This window comes from Trematomus bernacchii, unplaced genomic scaffold (assembly GCF_902827165.1).
Source record: "Trematomus bernacchii unplaced genomic scaffold, fTreBer1.1, whole genome shotgun sequence".
In the NCBI taxonomy this organism is placed as follows: domain Eukaryota; kingdom Metazoa; phylum Chordata; class Actinopteri; order Perciformes; family Nototheniidae; genus Trematomus; species Trematomus bernacchii.
The window spans coordinates 19,043,281-19,060,171 of record NW_022987648.1 but is presented as its reverse complement, the minus strand read 5'-3'; the positions used below and the strand labels follow the sequence as shown (position 1 = coordinate 19,060,171).

Genomic DNA, 16,891 nt, shown 5'->3' with positions numbered 1-16,891 from the left:
TTACAGTCAAATGCAAATACTATTATAAACATATTTAATATACATATATTACAGATATTGCTGAATACAAAAAGTATCTTTCAGCGGTTAGGTAAATGCCTCCAGAAGATGGCGGTAACACCAATGATGCCAGCTGCCGTTAAACCTCAAAGTAGAAGAAGAAGAAGCAGCAGTTGTTGGCCATTTCTTCTCTCCACTCTGACTGTCACACGGAGGATAAGCAGCCGTCTCCAGGCTGACAGTGTGGAGGAATATGCGCTCTCTTGTGGGACTGCTCGCTGTGGTTGTTGCAGCCAGTGTGTACCTGTACTCTCTGTCCCTGTACCTCCCCGCGGCGCCACGGAGACCTCCAGCCGCCCACAGACACCATGAGGAGCCCGGGGAGCCCGCTGATAGCTCCGATGAGCCCAGCAGGTGAGGCTTCTGTTATCCAGAGAGGATAAAGTTCACTAGGTTATGTTTTTATTCACAAAAAGTGCATTTGTCTGTAACGTTGATATCACTACCGCTTACATAAGCATGCTCCTATCTCACACACAATCTCATCAAACACGGAAACACTCTCTCTGTAGATGTACTGTAAGATATGACATTAAGTGAAGTTTTAAAACGCATGAATTATGAAAATTGGCTTCATTACACAGTTGTAAAACAGATTTTAACTACTTATATACCCAATACAACTGTTAATGGCTGTACACCTAACTTTAGTTTAGGCCAATGTGTTAACTTCAGTCCTCTGATTTAGCAGCCAAAACCAATAGTGTTACCAGTAATTCAGGTTGAAATGGATAAAACAAGCACATATCAGCATTTATAGACTTGTTGTTACCATCAGGTATAGGCTATCTCAATATTGAAATGTTGTTGATTACCATAATATCCTTTATCATATCTGCCCCTGATTCCCAACACTGTCTGTTCCTGAAAGAAGTGCATGATGGGACTAACTTGAGTATGGATGTCCTGCAGGTTGAAGTTCCCCTCAGACTTGGAGGAGCTGAGGGAACTGGCTGAGCTCCTGCAGTTTTACAAGACGGAGCACACTGGATATGTCCTGCTGCTTTTCTGTAGTGCATATCTTTACAAGCAGTCCTTTGCCATTCCTGGATCTTCATTTCTGGTAGGGCAAAATTCAGGTGTTCAAAGTCAGGTGTTCTCTGTACTGATGCTGGATAACAAGGCAAACTATGGATGTTGACATTTTACATGTTGGATGACTTTAAAATGTTTACACCAAGTAAGCAAGTCATTTGATCTTCATGGGTGTGAGGTAGTCACAGTATTTGTTGACATGTTTTACAGAAATTTTTTGATTTGAATGCCAATTAGAAAAGAACATGTATGGCAGGTGGGACACAAATTAAGTATGCTATAAGGAAAAATGAAAAAGCTACGTCTCTTCTCCAAACACACACTGCAGAGGATAAAAATATCCAGCAAGCTCAAACAATAAAAGGATGTCAGACTGTCTTTGTGTGTAGACATAAGACTTTTGTGGCAGTTTTTCTTCCCCAGTATCATTGATTTAATTCCCCAAACGGAGCTTGCAGCACAGAACCACTGTTAGATTAAAGAGTACTTCTCTCCTTTTGCAGGAAGAGATACGCAGTAGATTGTCTTGATGTGCATGTCTGTGACGATCATTAAACACTTGATGTGTAATAACTCTGGCCCTCTCCACTTGTCATTATGCAGAATATTTTAGCAGGAGCTATATTTGGACCCTATCAAGGACTGCTGCTTGCCTGTGTGCTCACCACTGTGGGCTCCACCATGTGCTACCTCCTGTCCCAGGCCTTTGGAAAGCGCTACATCGCTAACCTCTTCCCTGATAAGGTCTCCATGCTACAGAGGAAGGTATGTCTGTGACACCATGTAAACAACTTATTCAAGGCAACAAATATTGATAAAATTCTACTGTATATTCTGACGATAAATGAGTTTTTATGGTAGGCTTTCATTGAGAATATGAAGTTATATATTCCTGCCCCGAATGCTCTGCTCACACATGTTATCATTACGTGTATATACATGTGCAAAGTTATACAGGGGGTGATTACAGGTTTTGTTTTATATTTTTATTCCCCAAAATGTGACGAGAAGATATCAAATTGACACTGAAAATATCTCAAAAAGCAACAAACACACTACTACTCTCCCTATATATCCTAAAATCTCTTTTAAAATCTTATCTTTTCTACCAGGTTGAGGAGAACAAGGACTGTTTGTTATTCTTTCTACTCTTCCTGAGATTCTTTCCAATGACTCCCAACTGGTTTCTGAACATGTCGGCCCCTATTGCCAACATCCCCATCACCTACTTTATCTGCTCAGTCTTCATTGGTAGGAACAAAAGGATCATCGTACATCAAAAGAAAAGGACTTCACATTCACCTAAACTCACACTTTGGCTTCTTTAATTGTTGTTTGTATTAGGTGCGTGCTAATTAATACGACTAACTGTAATCGTCCCTCTGTCAAATCATCAGTTTCAACATGTGATTGTGACATTTGCTAAAGGGAAAGTTAACTCCCAAACAAAAACAAATATTTTTCCTCATACCTGCAGTGCTATTTATTAATCCAGATTGTTTAGGTGTGTGAGTTATTGGCTGTAAAAATGTCACCTTTCTCTCAAATACACGGCTTGTGGTGCTCAAAGCCCAAAAGACCTAAAGAATTCCCAGCAATGTCTCCTCCCGGAAATCACTGAAGATAATTCACAGTTCTTGTTGTGAACAGTTTCATACAGAAAGTACTTTATTTTTAAAGAACTGCAAGAACTACAATCTTCCTTCTGCAGAGTGATATGGTCGGTGGGTGTAGTTTGAAAGAAGGAATATAGTTCCTACATAAAACTGCTCACAACAAAGTCTTGACTCGATTTACATCACATTATTACTTGCCTTCAAATTTTAAGTATTGAACATTTCTCCCAACACTCCACATTCATTTGATGTCTAACTACAGTTTTGTTTTTTACCTGCCATCTGTGTCTGCAGGCCTCCTACCGTACAACTTCATCTGTGTGCAGACGGGCGTCATGCTGTCTGAGGTGGCGTCTCTGGACGACTTGTTCTCATGGGGGAGGCTGCTGCAGCTGCTGGCCATCGCCTGCATGGCGCTGCTGCCCGGCGCCCTCATCCGCCGCTTCAGTCAGAACCGCCTCAAACTGGACGTCCCATCACAGAACGGGCTCAACACGGAGAAGAAGGTCCAGTGATTTGTTCTGGGAGTTGTTTTCCCTGGCTCTCTGCCCTCGAAGATTAAATGTATTTAAAGTGATGACTCTTCAGAAACAAACTGCAGACGCAAGTGTAAAGGTTTCTTTTATCTTTTCTGGAGCCACCTAGAGATGCAGAGCTGTACAAAATAAGACTGGCACATTGGGATTTGTAGCCAGGTATTTTTGTTTAACCAAATGTTTGTTATTCTACAGTAAATGTATAAAGATATATGAATGTACAGTAATCATAAGGATAGAGGGAAGGGTTTAAAGGGGACTTGGCTTCAATGTAAACAGCCAGTGTTTCAAGTGCCTGTCGTGCAGTGCTGGACTCTGATTCTGACTTCTACCTCCACCAGTTTGGGAAAACTAATGTAACAGCCTGCTCATGTTGGTTGTAGCTTAATGGCTCAGATGATTGCTATTTGGGTTTGTGTGAATACCTATATTTGTAACTGAAATATGTTTGCAGCATATACTTGAAATTGTATTTTGCTTTTTTGACAATCACATTTTAAGTATAAATTGTAATACAGGGCGTTCAGCAATTTTTACTATTTTTGAACTTTGTTGGAACTCAAAGTTTTTCAAATTGTGTGATTTGGCCTCAGTCTTTGAGGTAACAAAAAACAAACAAATTAAATGACATGACTGAGTAAATGTCATGATACCCAATCATTACCTGAAAGTAAAGGTGCAGTTAATCCAGGATGTGTTAAATCGATCATTTATATTGCGTCTCTGGCTGCCTCTTCACTGTCCGTATGTCTTTTGTACAGGGCTATTCACACTGCACGGTGTTATCTTAAAACTCTTTCTTTGTGTGGGTTAAGATTTAAAATGTAATGTCAGCTTTCTGTCTCTTCAAAGATGTTAATTATTTTTAAATTGAATGTACAGTTATGGTGTGCTGGATCCCAAACAACATGACACCTATTATTTCAGATGTAAAAACACTTTGGAATAATAAAACAGTAAATGTGAAAAACAGTATTTTCTTTTTTCAAATATTATTTATTGCTCAGATCCAGGTTGCTCAGCAATACAGTTCACTCACAACTCAAAACAACAGCTTGGCTGTTACCAGAAAGGCATGAATCCACGGGATGGATTAAAAATGGATCATATATGTCTGTCTAGCGCACAGTCACCGATTACCTTGAGGTGTCTGGGACCTTTTGGCCCGTGGGAAATGTAGGACTTGAGGGTTGAGACCTACTGAGGGGACAAAAGGAATCTCCCAAATGGTGAAAAGCAGTTAAGAAATGGATCCATGGAAAACCACTACTGAAAGTCTAGTGCTATATAAAGTGTACATACTGGATCGCCTACAACAGTCTCATGCAATGCTTTGTGTTTTCCCATTTAACAACAAGACAAGACAAAAACACTGCTGTGGTTCTGCATACATCAAACCAGACTTTACTAAATCCTTCCTCAGCTAACTATCTTTTTTTGGATGGTTGTTGAATGCCCTATTTTTTGTTCAGTCGCAGAACAAGATTTGATTAGCCTTTTTTTTTTTATCAGACCTGGTTACTCTGTCAACCCTCCTTTTATGCATGTCACAGATTCATTTATTTTTCCATCATGATTCCCAAATCTGTTAAACATTCTAGTTAGGATATTTCAACCACAATTTAACAACTAGTATAATTGGTAGTGATCTAACAGGAATGAATATTAAAGCAAAGAATCCCAGCTACTGCTCCGGACTACATCATTAAATCAGTGTAAATGACGAGAAAAAACCAGATCAACAGGAAAAATAAAAGCCTAAACTATCCAACCACCATGTGATATGACTAACAACACAGTACACCCTCAGTGATGTGTGTAATTGTGGTTTTCTGGTACTGAATATTAATGTCTAGCAACACCCCACAAAACCTAGAAACATCAATCCTTGGAAGTACAAATTAAAATTAAAAGGAAACTATTACGTTTTGACAAGATTTCTCCTCAGACAGCGGCCGGCCTACAGAGGTCTGAACAACCAAGACGCTGTGCTGAAACCGACACAGTGAAACCGAACCAGCTGGAGGGAAACCTGCACTGACTGTGTAAAGAGCCAAAAACACAAGCGAGACAGAGATCTGAAGAGTCCTCTGCAACACAAGAGACGAGCCTTCAATACTGCTCTTAAAAAGCTAGTCCTGTCAAGTCAAACCATGAGTGACAAACTGCAATTTCCAGTGCTACAGCGAAGAGCCGTTCTCTCCATGACATGCCCTACTACAGTGAAGCAGACCACCACAGGAGTCACGTGTTTCGAGTTAAAGCACCGTACTGCATTGGTGTGGCTAAGGTCAGGGGGTCATTTGAATCAGGTCTGGTGAGCGATCATCATCAGTATGAGGTACTGTACCGGCTGTGGGGAGGCTTGCTGTTGTTACAGCAAGCCTCAGGCATTGTGTGAGTTCGATAGACCTTTTATGTTTTATTTCAGCACTGCTAATCTGTGTTCACTGAGACAATGATCCAGCTCATCTGATGACAAAAGTCTGCCCTCGGAAAAAAATTTAAAAAAATCAGCTCTCAACAGTTAAAAGAACTCCAAAGACAAACACTAACTTTCACTATATCATTCCTTTATTTAATTATTTTTCGCCCTACATCGGTTTTAGTAACTAAAGTCAGCCTTGGATTCTGAGAGGTAATTCTGAAATGTACAGCACATCAAAACAAAAAAATCATCTATAGATTGATGAGAAAACCGTTTAGAGGTCAGTTTTGAGGCAAGCTGTGACGCTCTAAAACTTCTCCCACCATCTCTCACATCGCAGGTGTAGACTGATAAGTGTTATAGAAACAGAAAACGATGTATTAATGTGTGACTATTGTACATGTTTACAGATATACAGATATCTTGTCGTACACAGTGACATTTCAACGACTAGAGTTGTTCTACATTCTACACAGAAGACTAGGGTTTTTACACCAAGTTCAAAGAGTCCCGTCAGTGTATTTTTGCAGCTTTGTGTTTTCTTCAAATCAACCCCAGAGTATGTTTTTATCAAATAGAGCTGGTACGATTGAATTGGGTTGTTTAAAAAAAATCTTTTTTTTTTCCACAAGTGAATAAACGTCATTGTTGTTTTTTTTGTAAGTCTAAAAAAAACCTGGAGGTACAGTTGGGAAAAGCAGGAGGTACAGATGGTTAGTTTCTGTTTTGTTTTCAACTGACTTTTCTTTCCTTTCTTTGATTCTGTGAAATCAGTACACAACATCCACATTCAGAACCACTTCGGGCAGGTATGTACCCCTTAGATCCTGCTCTTCATTCCTTTCTACAGAAAATGTACTTTGAAATCCTTTTGACGTGTATCATTAAGAGGTTGTATGGCGTCCAGGTAAAGACAGTCCAACAGAGTTGACTACGGTTGACAAAGTTTCACTAGTTGACTGGACCTGAAGAGTTTAGAGATTACTGTAGATCTTTTGTCTTTTTTTCATTAAAAAAGAAAATTAAAAACGCTCAAAATGATCAGTTAACAAGGCATACAAAATGTGGAAAAAGGGGAAATGAAAGATTGGACTGAGGTACCCTGAAGCCTGAGGTAGATCACAATACTGACATGCGCACTGTTCACATCCTGACCAAAGTTATCGATGGTTCACTGTTCTCCTATTTTTCAGGTTTTTTGTTTATATTATTATTCATAGTCTAGTTTTCAAGAAAATAAACACTTCCCTTCAAAATAATATGGCAGTGTCCCACTGAGGAAGAAAAGAAAAGGACTTTGTTTTTCTTTTTGTTTCTTATCAATAGCTCTCATCACAAAATAGGAAAAAAATAGATTCATAAATATTACTCTCTCTTTTTATATATATATACACACACATGCGCACTCGCACACAAACGCACACACACGGAGGAAGCTGTGCGTATTGGCAATAACCTTGCGTCTGGAAGATGAAGCTGATGGGTGATGTCTAAAAGATGACAAAATAAGGCAACAAGCTTCCATGGTCTCCACAGTAAAGGGACACCAGGAGGACCTGCGTGTCCAGCGCACTCGCAGAGCGGTCGGCTGGCTCGCCAAAACAAAACAAAACGAGAAAAAGTTAAAAGAAAGAGCGAGGGTGAGAATGACAATCTGTGTGTCTGTGCCTGTGGCCCCGCCTGCTGGACACGGCAGGGGTGATTCTTCTAAAAGGCTGCATATCGTACATTCACAGCTGTCATGCTGTTTTAGAAAGCTCCCTGACAAGAGAGGGTTAAAGCCAAACACGGCTGCGGTCACGTTTGCGGTTGTGTGTGTACCACAGGTCATACAGTGCCTCCCAAACCACCCTCTAACCCAAAACCTTTTCCTCACTGCCACTCCACACACCAAAAGTGAGCACCCTCCCTCAAAACAACGTCTAATTTCTTATGTTTGTGTCGGTCCTCATGACGTCCCAAATAAGGCCGAGCGTGTGGCGCTGCACATTCAAAACGACTGGTCACCTGTAAGCAAATTAAGTTTGCACAAATAGTTTTTTTAAGATTTGCTCTGATCGTCCTTTATTAGACAACGTTTAGATTTCTTTTTTAAATATCAGGACAACAAGCATGAATGCTGTTCTAGTTACTGTACAGCATGGAAGAATGATATCAGTTTAAACATTCCTCTGATGCGTTTGACCTCTGTTGAGTGAAAGTGGCAGTTCAATGAGGGCTATGGGGGAAGAATCTGTTCCTTGACAACAAAAATGTTTTTAACCTATTAAAAAAACACACCAGATGAGAGAGAGTGATGAGAAATTAAAGCAGAAATAAGCAGAAAATAAAGAAATGAAAGAAAAAAAGAGTCGAAGCATCAGATATGATTGGTGAGACACTTAAAAGGGACGTTATCTTTTGCGTTGGCACACACACAGGCTTGTTAAAAAGACCCATTCACCATATTTTCTTACAAGTGTTTTTCTTTTGATTTCAGTGGCCTATACTGTGAACACACAAGGGGAATTGCCTTATGAGGCTGTCAGAGCACAATCAATCTCTGGAACAAGCACAAATATTAGAAACTAAACCAAGTTGTTCTGTCATTTTGATAGGAAAATAACAGTGCGTACTCTCAGTGTGTATCAATATACTTTTCTACTCTGTGTTAATACTGCTAAGGATATTTAATCTTTCAATCTGAATATCTCTAACTCATGTGAGAGTCCATTGTCCCTCGCGCTTGTTCTAACCTAAAATATTTATCACAATGCCTCGTATACGCTCGTGTTAATACATTTGCTTTATCAGTTTGTTAGGCCTATGTTAGTCCAACTAAAGAGATAACGTTATGCAGGGCGACATACTATTTCCTGTTTGGAACTGTGACGACAACAGTTCCAAAATTCTCTGCCATGTCCACGTTCCTTATAGATTTTTTTGGTCTTTTTTTGTTATATTATATCAGTACGGTTTTTTCCCACTCTATCTGCTCTCACGGGGCTGGCAGTGCACACAATGCCCTCAGCCTTTGGCTCTTACTTGTTTCCCCCCTAGTGAAGTTCTTTGGTTTTGATCCTGGTGCTGCTGGTCTGCCCTGCATGTCCCCCTTGGCCGTGGCCTTTGTCTGGGTAGGTCTCTGTCCGTTTGGGAGGGCTACATTCATTGGCTGGCACCCGCCGGAGCCGCCCCGCTGGTCACTTGGCGTGGTGCGGTGACACGGCGGTGCCCTGCTGGTGCTTCTGTTCCTGCTGTTTGACCTGCTGAATGATCTCCCGGATCTTCCTCTGTGCAGTCTGTGCGGAGAGACATCACATACAGGACGGGGTGTTAACTGATATGTAACAACACGTACCAGACTGACCTTGGAGATAGGCTTTTAATGAACAGATAACTGTCATGTTCCTATGAACTGCACAGCATCATTGGGAGTAAGTTGACTGTGTGGGTTTGTTTTTTCCTGCAGTTATGAGTATGTAAATTGTATTAATATATGCTTAAATTGTTTAAAGATAATAAGAACTAATAAACTAAAGTAACAAAGAAAATGACTTCTAGCTGAATTTGAATCTTCATCCATTTACTACGATTCTGACAATGCACCATTTAAAAAATGCTTACAACTTACAACTGTGTATTGGAAATTGAAACATGTAACCGTAGATCCCAAACCCAACATTAGATTCATTTAATAACTTTGTAATGCTGTTGAGAGTATTTTCTGAATTATAATGTGAAAAAAAATAGATATCCAACTTTTCTTCTGTTAAAACATGCAATAACCAACCAAAATGTGAAAAAGTAATGATTGTATTCCTGGTTTTAACCAATGTTCAGAGCACATGTTAAAGAAGATAATCTGCATTATTGCATAAACATTTCAGAAGACTTAATACAAAAAAACTGATGTACCAAGTTAAGCCACCATATCAGCCCAAATAACAAACACATCCTGTGTTCATTTACAGGATCTTAAACTTTGTTATGCGTACCTGGCTGGCAAAGAAATGACCGCTGATTTTCACAAAGACTTCATCGTTCTCGTCTGGGGTTTGGTCCCGCGGTACGATGACCTCAGCACTTGTAAGGTTCTGCAGCTCATTTACCTGAAAAAAAACCTCAAGAGATTTAGTATATTGCTTTAATTATCACTTAAAACCTCACTGACTTACTCAGTAAACTGAAAAATACTGTTTGGTTAAACCAAGCAAACCAGGTGCTATTTATGGCTAATGTAGCTGAAGTTAATGCAATTGATTTTTCTCCATCCTTGTCTATAATTCAGATCACTTCAAGCAACAACTCACCGTCTTTCCGCCTTTACCAATGACCCTGCCAGCTGCGGTTGAGGGAACCTTGATGTGCGTCTCCAGTTTGACCTCCTCCTTCGCTGAGAAGAAGTTCTCCTCTTTCAGCTTCCCAAATATCCGACCTTGGGCCTGGAATACAGAGGAGGGAATGAGACAAGGAGAGACTGGGAAATGGGGACACACAGTGATCCACTGCTGTTTACTGTAATACACAACAAAATGAATTAAGCATATCAAGTAGCAATTTTGCATACACAGCATTTCATTGTGTGGTTACCTTAAACTGAGCCTCTGCATTTCCAGTAATAGTAACCATCCTCTCACCATCCATCCTACTATCTGGATGCTCAGCTGGAGCAATCTGGAACACACAACACACACACAGGTTATGGAGAGAAATAGAAAAGGTGTTTATTCAGTGCATGTAACCACTGAATCATCATTCAAGAAGTCTGCGTATTCCAACAAATAAATGAGACTATGGTATGAGAATTCATTGAGCATCTGTTCCACCTCTTCAGGCGGCTCAGAGAATTTTATAAAAGCGTAACTCCTTTTTTGACCATTAATAACTAACAACCTGCCAGTGCGGACAAGCAAATTGTTAACTTCACCTTACTGCCCGATGTGAGCCTTCAAACAATGCGATGCACGCTGATCAGAGGTGGTTAGACAACCTTTTTTACCACCCTTCAAATTGAAGTCAGTGCTCTATTGACGCTGAAAAACCCACCTTGATAGAAGCTCCAGCGAAGTGGGCGAGTTGTTTGATGTGCTGGCCCTTCTTGCCGATCAAGGCCCCGACTGCCTGAGTTGGAATAAAGAGGTAGACAACCTCCTGTTCTGGAGTCTGTGGGGAAAAATAAGTCACACATAAAGATATATTTCACTCCACTATTACTCAACTTTACTGCTGAATGGGAGAGACATTTAAAAGCTACCAAACAGTCAAACCTATTAAATTAACTTGTCAGATACTCGAAGAGATGCCTAAAAAAAAAAGGAGGACCGAGAGTGAATACACACACTATACAGAGATGCTGTATGAGAAACCAATGTGATTTTGGAAAATTGCACAATATAAATCTATTCTAGTAGACCTCAACAATGGAATTATGATCAGTAGAAATGGCCATGACATGGGACCTTTAAGCATGGCAACACTCATGTACTCGAGGTTTATGAAATTATTTTCTTATGAGCCACAGGACAATTCTGCCCTTCCAAACATATTTGTGGTGTACTGGTGGCTGGGTGATGGTACGCAAAAATGCCAGACTCTCTGTTCATCATAGACGTTGACCGAGAGGTTGTCATGGTTTCTTATTTAAGTCTTTCCGTCCATTTAGTGTTGCTTCTTTTTCTTTTTCTTTATACTGTGGCAGCATGTATACCATAAGTAACTTCCTGAGGCTTTTCAAAGATTTATTGTGCTCTCAACTTGCTCTCAAATCTTATAAATATTGTTTTAGCATCATAAATAACAAGAAATTAGTTCTTAGGACTCAAATCCACAGGGCATAATTGACTAAAGTGCAAAATATAAGAGAACATACTGAGTGCTGGTGGGTCATGGCACTTGCTGGAGGACCCCCGTACAGGCCACTGAGATGTGAAGAGTGACTCTGAAAGAGACAAGCAGACCAATCAGATGGCAAAAAAACACAAATTCACAGACACATGCACACACTTAACTCAAGCTTCTATTAGGGGGAATTTCAGGGGCATAAACTGCCAGTGAATCACTAACTTTCTGGACTATGAAGCACGCAATACATTCTCGCACAATGTCTCACACTACTGTGGCTCGACCTCGTCAGCCAATGTGTGGAGACTTTGTTTTACAGACATCCTGACTCATATGTGTGGAAGATGGGGGAATTCTGGTTGTTTCAAACTGTATACAATATATTGCAAGAATACCTGAGTCAACACTGTTTTGTTTTCTTAAAAAGCACTTCAGGGGAAAACTGGTTAACCACGTGTTGGAAAAAAATTGCTTTATCAAGTCACAACTAATCCCTGCAGGAGCTGAGCATTGCTTCACTGGGCGGGTAAAACAACAGCAGAAAAGTCATTACAAAACAATCATTTTAGATTCTTTTTTTCACCGCCTTTTATGGTTTTGTGAAATAAGAACATACTCACTAAGAATGGGTTGTATCCTGCTGGAGCCATGTGGGGCACTGCACCGCGATGTCCGGCAGCAGGGGGAAACATCGGCAGGCCGGAGGAGAAGATGCCCAGAGCGTTCAGGTTCAAGCCTGGGATCAGGTTGGCCTGTTGCTGGGCAGAACAAGAGAGGAAGATTTTAGCTTAAAGAAAAAAACTACAAAAAATATATACATTAGGCTTTAAATGGGTCTCATCATTTCATCTTGAACTGAATGAAATAAAGAGAAAAAGGAGGATGAATGCCAATTATTTCTTTAAAATAAGTCAAAAGTAAGTTTAATTGATAAATAAACATCAATAATTTCCCAAATGTTTTTTGATTACCAAAAGGGTCCTCCCAAGGTCAATCTGACACAGGAATGAACCTGACTGTTGTTTAGGATGTGTTATATATCCATAACAATTAGCAATAATCCAGCAATCTTTAAACTCAAATATAAGTATGTTGGTTATTTTTGATTGTTGACTCGCACACGTTGACTGTCTGAAACAGTCAACGTGTGCGCTTCTAAACAGTACAGGCATATTTTTACAATTGTATCAGCTTTGAGCAAATAAATGTTAGAATATCGTGGCATTACATCACATTACAAGTGTTACTTTTATTTGTGTACTTAGTTTCTGCCCAGTAAAGAATATGCATCATTTTAAGAATACATTTATGGATGGAGAAAATGTTCCTACTTCTCAAGCTGAATAAACAATTTAGAGACCAACAGGAAGGCGATAAACGGGGATGTTTGCTGTTTTGATGGCACGACAAAATATGCAGCCCTCAGGGTTTCATGTCCGTGCAGAGACACACGGCCTTCTTTCACTTCCTTTTTCCCAGAAAGCTTTATGTAATATCCACAGTGTCACGCTAGATGGCCCTCACCGCTAACTGTAGAGTCGGCACTCAGCTGCCAGCACTGCTCTCACCAGCCTGTACTATTTAATCGCATGCGATGAGGTACTTCTTGATGATTATTTCTTCACCAATATTTAGGTGATAAAAATGAACAACATGGGCAGCTCATGTGAAAGCAGCTAAGATACTGGCATAGTAATTCTGAGTAACTGCTGCTCATCATAGAGAGCATCATCACACACGTTATCATTAATCATATCTGTAGTATAGGGAGTGTGCAGCCTGTGATCTTCATCTTCACTATCTCTCTTCCTCTGAGGTCGACCTCTCTCGCTGGCTCTGCCCCGTTGATGTCATCCAGGCAGTGTGAAAGCGGAGCTGGGTGAGAGAGCGGCCTACAGATATCAGATGGATGCTGGGAAACGCAGTGTGTTACATCGGGAACACAGACACACACAGCGGGGAAGTGAGCGTGAGTCAGAGGCTCTGTGGAACAGGCACACTCACACACACACACACATGTTTGTTAACATGCTGTGCTCAAACACTCACTGATGAGCTATTCAGCAACTGTTTACTGTTATCCATCTACCAAGCACACAACAAAGGGTATTACTAATGCTGGTGGTAACATGCACTGAATGGAAAGCGATATCATCCTACAGTATATCATCACTCCCTCTTCACTGTTCACCTGTCAGTCTGTGTGAGTCAACCTGAGATCATAACCACACACACACACACACTCACACACCCTGATCGTGGAAGAGGTCTGCAGATGGTAACCTTAAGGCTCGGCTTACGTTCATAGCAGCAATGTCGTTCTCGGAGGCTTCTATCAGTTTCTTCAGGATCTCCACCTGGGCTTTACAACAATCATCCAAGGTGCCCTTCACCGTGACGATCCTCTCTAGGTTGTGAATGGTTAAGTCGTGTAACCTGCAGGGGAGATCACACACACATAAATTAGTATATGCAAATACAGCTCACAGAAACACTCACACTCTGCTCACTATTTTTTATCAGAAAGTGGATATGACTGAGTTAAAGTAGTAGAAGGAGTAATATTTGAACTACCGGTAAACACCCAAAGAAATACAAACTAACTAGCATTTTATCAGGGGTTATCCACAGGTTGCCAAAATAAGTTTGTATTCATGTCTATGACAAAATGATCTTCACACTTGAGTCCATTAGTTTATAACATATCAAAAGTTCACAATTCAATGGCTGGAGGACTTTCTCAACCGTTTAAGTCTGGAAGAAGCTGCCTCCTCCCTTTCATATTTTGATTGGGTAGAATAAATAACAGGTTTTGGGTAACAATAAGGTAATTCCTTGACCTAAACCATCTCGGCTGCTCTCCTTTATAAAAAAAAAACCCTGAATAAAACAAAAAAAGTGAGACTAATAAAGAGAAAACATTTAAAAGAGGGGGAAAAAAATATATAGTAATAATGAAAGTATATTTGTGTTACTGAGTAAATCATGTACTGGTACTAGACCATGGGCAGCATGCATAAAATAAAATTGACATTGTAACCCCCCCTGTCCCTTATGTTATTGTTTTGTTGTGTTTTTTAGGTGTGAGAGCACTGTCTTTGTATAGTATGGCTGCCTTTCTTGTTATTTATGTCTTTGAAAATACACAATAAAATCTAAATGATAAAAATGTTAATGATATTGTGTTCTCAATCGTCTTCTTCAAGTCTTCGTTGACACAGTATGATGTCAGATTATGCTCCGAAAACACTGGGTCCTGCACTTCCCATAATGCAACTCAAAAGGGTTTCAATGTGGCCAATTCACATCATCATCATCATCATCATCATCATCATCATCACCATCATTGCATTTAGAACAATATGACCTTCCCTGTCGTAATAAACAATTTGAACACAATTTACACATCAGAAACTTGCAATTTTCTTTTCCAAAGTGAGAGAAACCAGATGACATCCTGATGAGTTAAATCATCTCTATGTTTACAATCGCTGCAGTGTTCATTTTAAAACTAGTTTGTCCTTGCTTAATATTATTGCAGGAAAAAAAACGTTGTACAAACAGCAATAGTGTCAAAACACTGCAGCCAAAACATTACTCAATTTGTCTAAAATGAACCACAGAAGGTTTTGGATTTAAACTCTTTAGCCTTAACAACTGCATCTATTAATGAATGAATCATATAAGCGATCGTGGACATTTAGATATTCTATCACAAGATGTACCGTTTGCCTCTTTTAAACAAGGTCTCTCTTCTTCTCTCTTCATCTCTCTCCTCATCTCCGTCTCTTTCTCAAGGCTCATTACGTCCACACAGCTCACAGAGACAGAGCGATTCATTAGCCCTAAATGAACAAAGGTTGGCGAGCATGGCCTGCTAAATGGGGGGTAATCACCACCTTTAATATCATGTTCTGGAGTAAAGGAGCAATAAGCAACTCCCTAACAACTCAGATAAGTAAAACCACATGTAGAGCGGCTAATGGGAACGGTTGTAGAAAGGTATGGCTCTAGTCTAAGAAGTAGAATCCCAGCAGGTTTTGCGTTTTGGTTAAATTAATAATAGTCCAAAGTGCTCACAAGTAGTTAAATATCCAGTGTGTGATTTCCTGAAGGTGCTAGATTGACGTGGGCACCAGTGACAGAGGAGAACGGGTGCAACAGGAGAGGTGGCTTACGAGGAGATGGTTATCTTGGTCCCTGTGTCCTCCTCGATCTTCTTCAGGTTTCGACCCTCCTTCCCAATCAGCCGCCCTACGAGGCTGTTGTGGGCGAGGATCTTCAGAGGGATGTCCTCCGTCCTACAAACACAAACATACACACTCAGGTCAGAGAGAGATAAGAGAAGATACGTTTCCCTGAGTGTCATAAATGTGGTGTGAGGATATGTGAACATAAATGTAAGACATTTTATTCAATGATGTGTTTAATATCGCTATATAAAAAAAATAGCCAGATTTTTACAGGGAAGAAGATCAGTTCTAAACTCATTTTCTTGAAGAGATTTGGTCCACATGAACTCAGACGTTTCCTGCTGCAAGAACTGTTTAGCATAGTTACAGTAAACAAGGACATCAGCAACAACAACAGCTCAGAAAATGCTTCTGGTAATAGAAGGAGATGAGTAAATCAGAGTATAAACAAACGAGATCTAACGTGCTGGAGTCCCTCAGTGTAAAAAACGTAAAATAGCAGATTTTCTACCGGAGTCTCACATTATTTGACCAGTTTTATTTGCTTTATATTAGTTTTTTAATGTTCATCATGATATAAATTCCTAATGATTTCCTTGTTTTTAAGCTAGGATGTTCCTCAGGGGGAACAATACAGTTTGTCAGTAGTTATAGGATAGTAGAAGTGTGTTACACTTCCTATTACATTTTTCTAAGGAACTGTTTAGCCTCACCTCTTATAGTTAGCACAGAGCAGAAGGTATAAATAATAATGTTGCTTTTCAAATACAAAATTAAAAGACTAATATGATCATACAGAAAGCTTGACACTGAGAAATGATGCACTTATCATCTTTCGTGTCACAGTGGAAATTTGGTATTTTTCCACTTGCTTTTGAGGTAGATGGATACAAAAAGATATTCAGGACAAAAACATAATTTGTGTACGCTGTGTATTTTTCAGTGAAGTAGAGAGTAAGTTGAAATGTATTTTGTGCCGTAAAAATTGATGAATTAATTGAGTTAATTTTCCATTTTATGGCTTCACAAAACCCTGAATTATTCTGGTGCACAGATGGAAAAAATAATGGTTGTTTTATTTTGATGTTGGAGTCTCTTATTATGTCTCAAAAGCACTCATTCTGATCCCTTTTTTGACATTTTTCTCTCTTTACGCTCAGTAAAATTACAGGGTGTGGTGGGACTGAGGTGACTTGTTCATTT

The 16,891-nt window shown here is 39.8% G+C and overlaps 2 protein-coding genes across 2 annotated transcripts in view; one reads left to right on the top strand and one right to left on the bottom strand.

The window, feature by feature from the left end:
- Window positions 1-154: 154 nt before the first annotated feature.
- On the top strand, window positions 155-4,220 carry tmem41aa (transmembrane protein 41aa). The gene is made up of 5 exons (XM_034134220.1): window positions 155-414; window positions 973-1,123; window positions 1,699-1,860; window positions 2,208-2,346; window positions 3,006-4,220. The coding sequence occupies exons 1-5, from the start codon at window positions 254-256 to the stop codon at window positions 3,224-3,226; spliced, it is 834 nt and encodes a 277-aa protein (XP_033990111.1). The 5' UTR covers window positions 155-253; the 3' UTR covers window positions 3,227-4,220.
- Window positions 4,221-4,222: 2 nt separating this feature from the next.
- The window catches only part of igf2bp2a (insulin-like growth factor 2 mRNA binding protein 2a), a 44,781-nt gene continuing 32,112 nt past the window's right edge, over window positions 4,223-16,891 (bottom strand). Inside the window, exons 8-16 of the mRNA XM_034134219.1 lie at window positions 15,674-15,796; window positions 13,796-13,931; window positions 12,116-12,253; window positions 11,524-11,592; window positions 10,701-10,817; window positions 10,245-10,328; window positions 9,965-10,096; window positions 9,650-9,763; window positions 4,223-8,953 (exon numbers count right to left, since the gene is read on the bottom strand). Of these exons, the coding sequence (XP_033990110.1) occupies window positions 8,855-8,953; window positions 9,650-9,763; window positions 9,965-10,096; window positions 10,245-10,328; window positions 10,701-10,817; window positions 11,524-11,592; window positions 12,116-12,253; window positions 13,796-13,931; window positions 15,674-15,796 (1,012 nt within the window). The 3' untranslated portion in view covers window positions 4,223-8,854. The remainder of the gene's footprint in view (window positions 8,954-9,649; window positions 9,764-9,964; window positions 10,097-10,244; window positions 10,329-10,700; window positions 10,818-11,523; window positions 11,593-12,115; window positions 12,254-13,795; window positions 13,932-15,673; window positions 15,797-16,891) is intronic.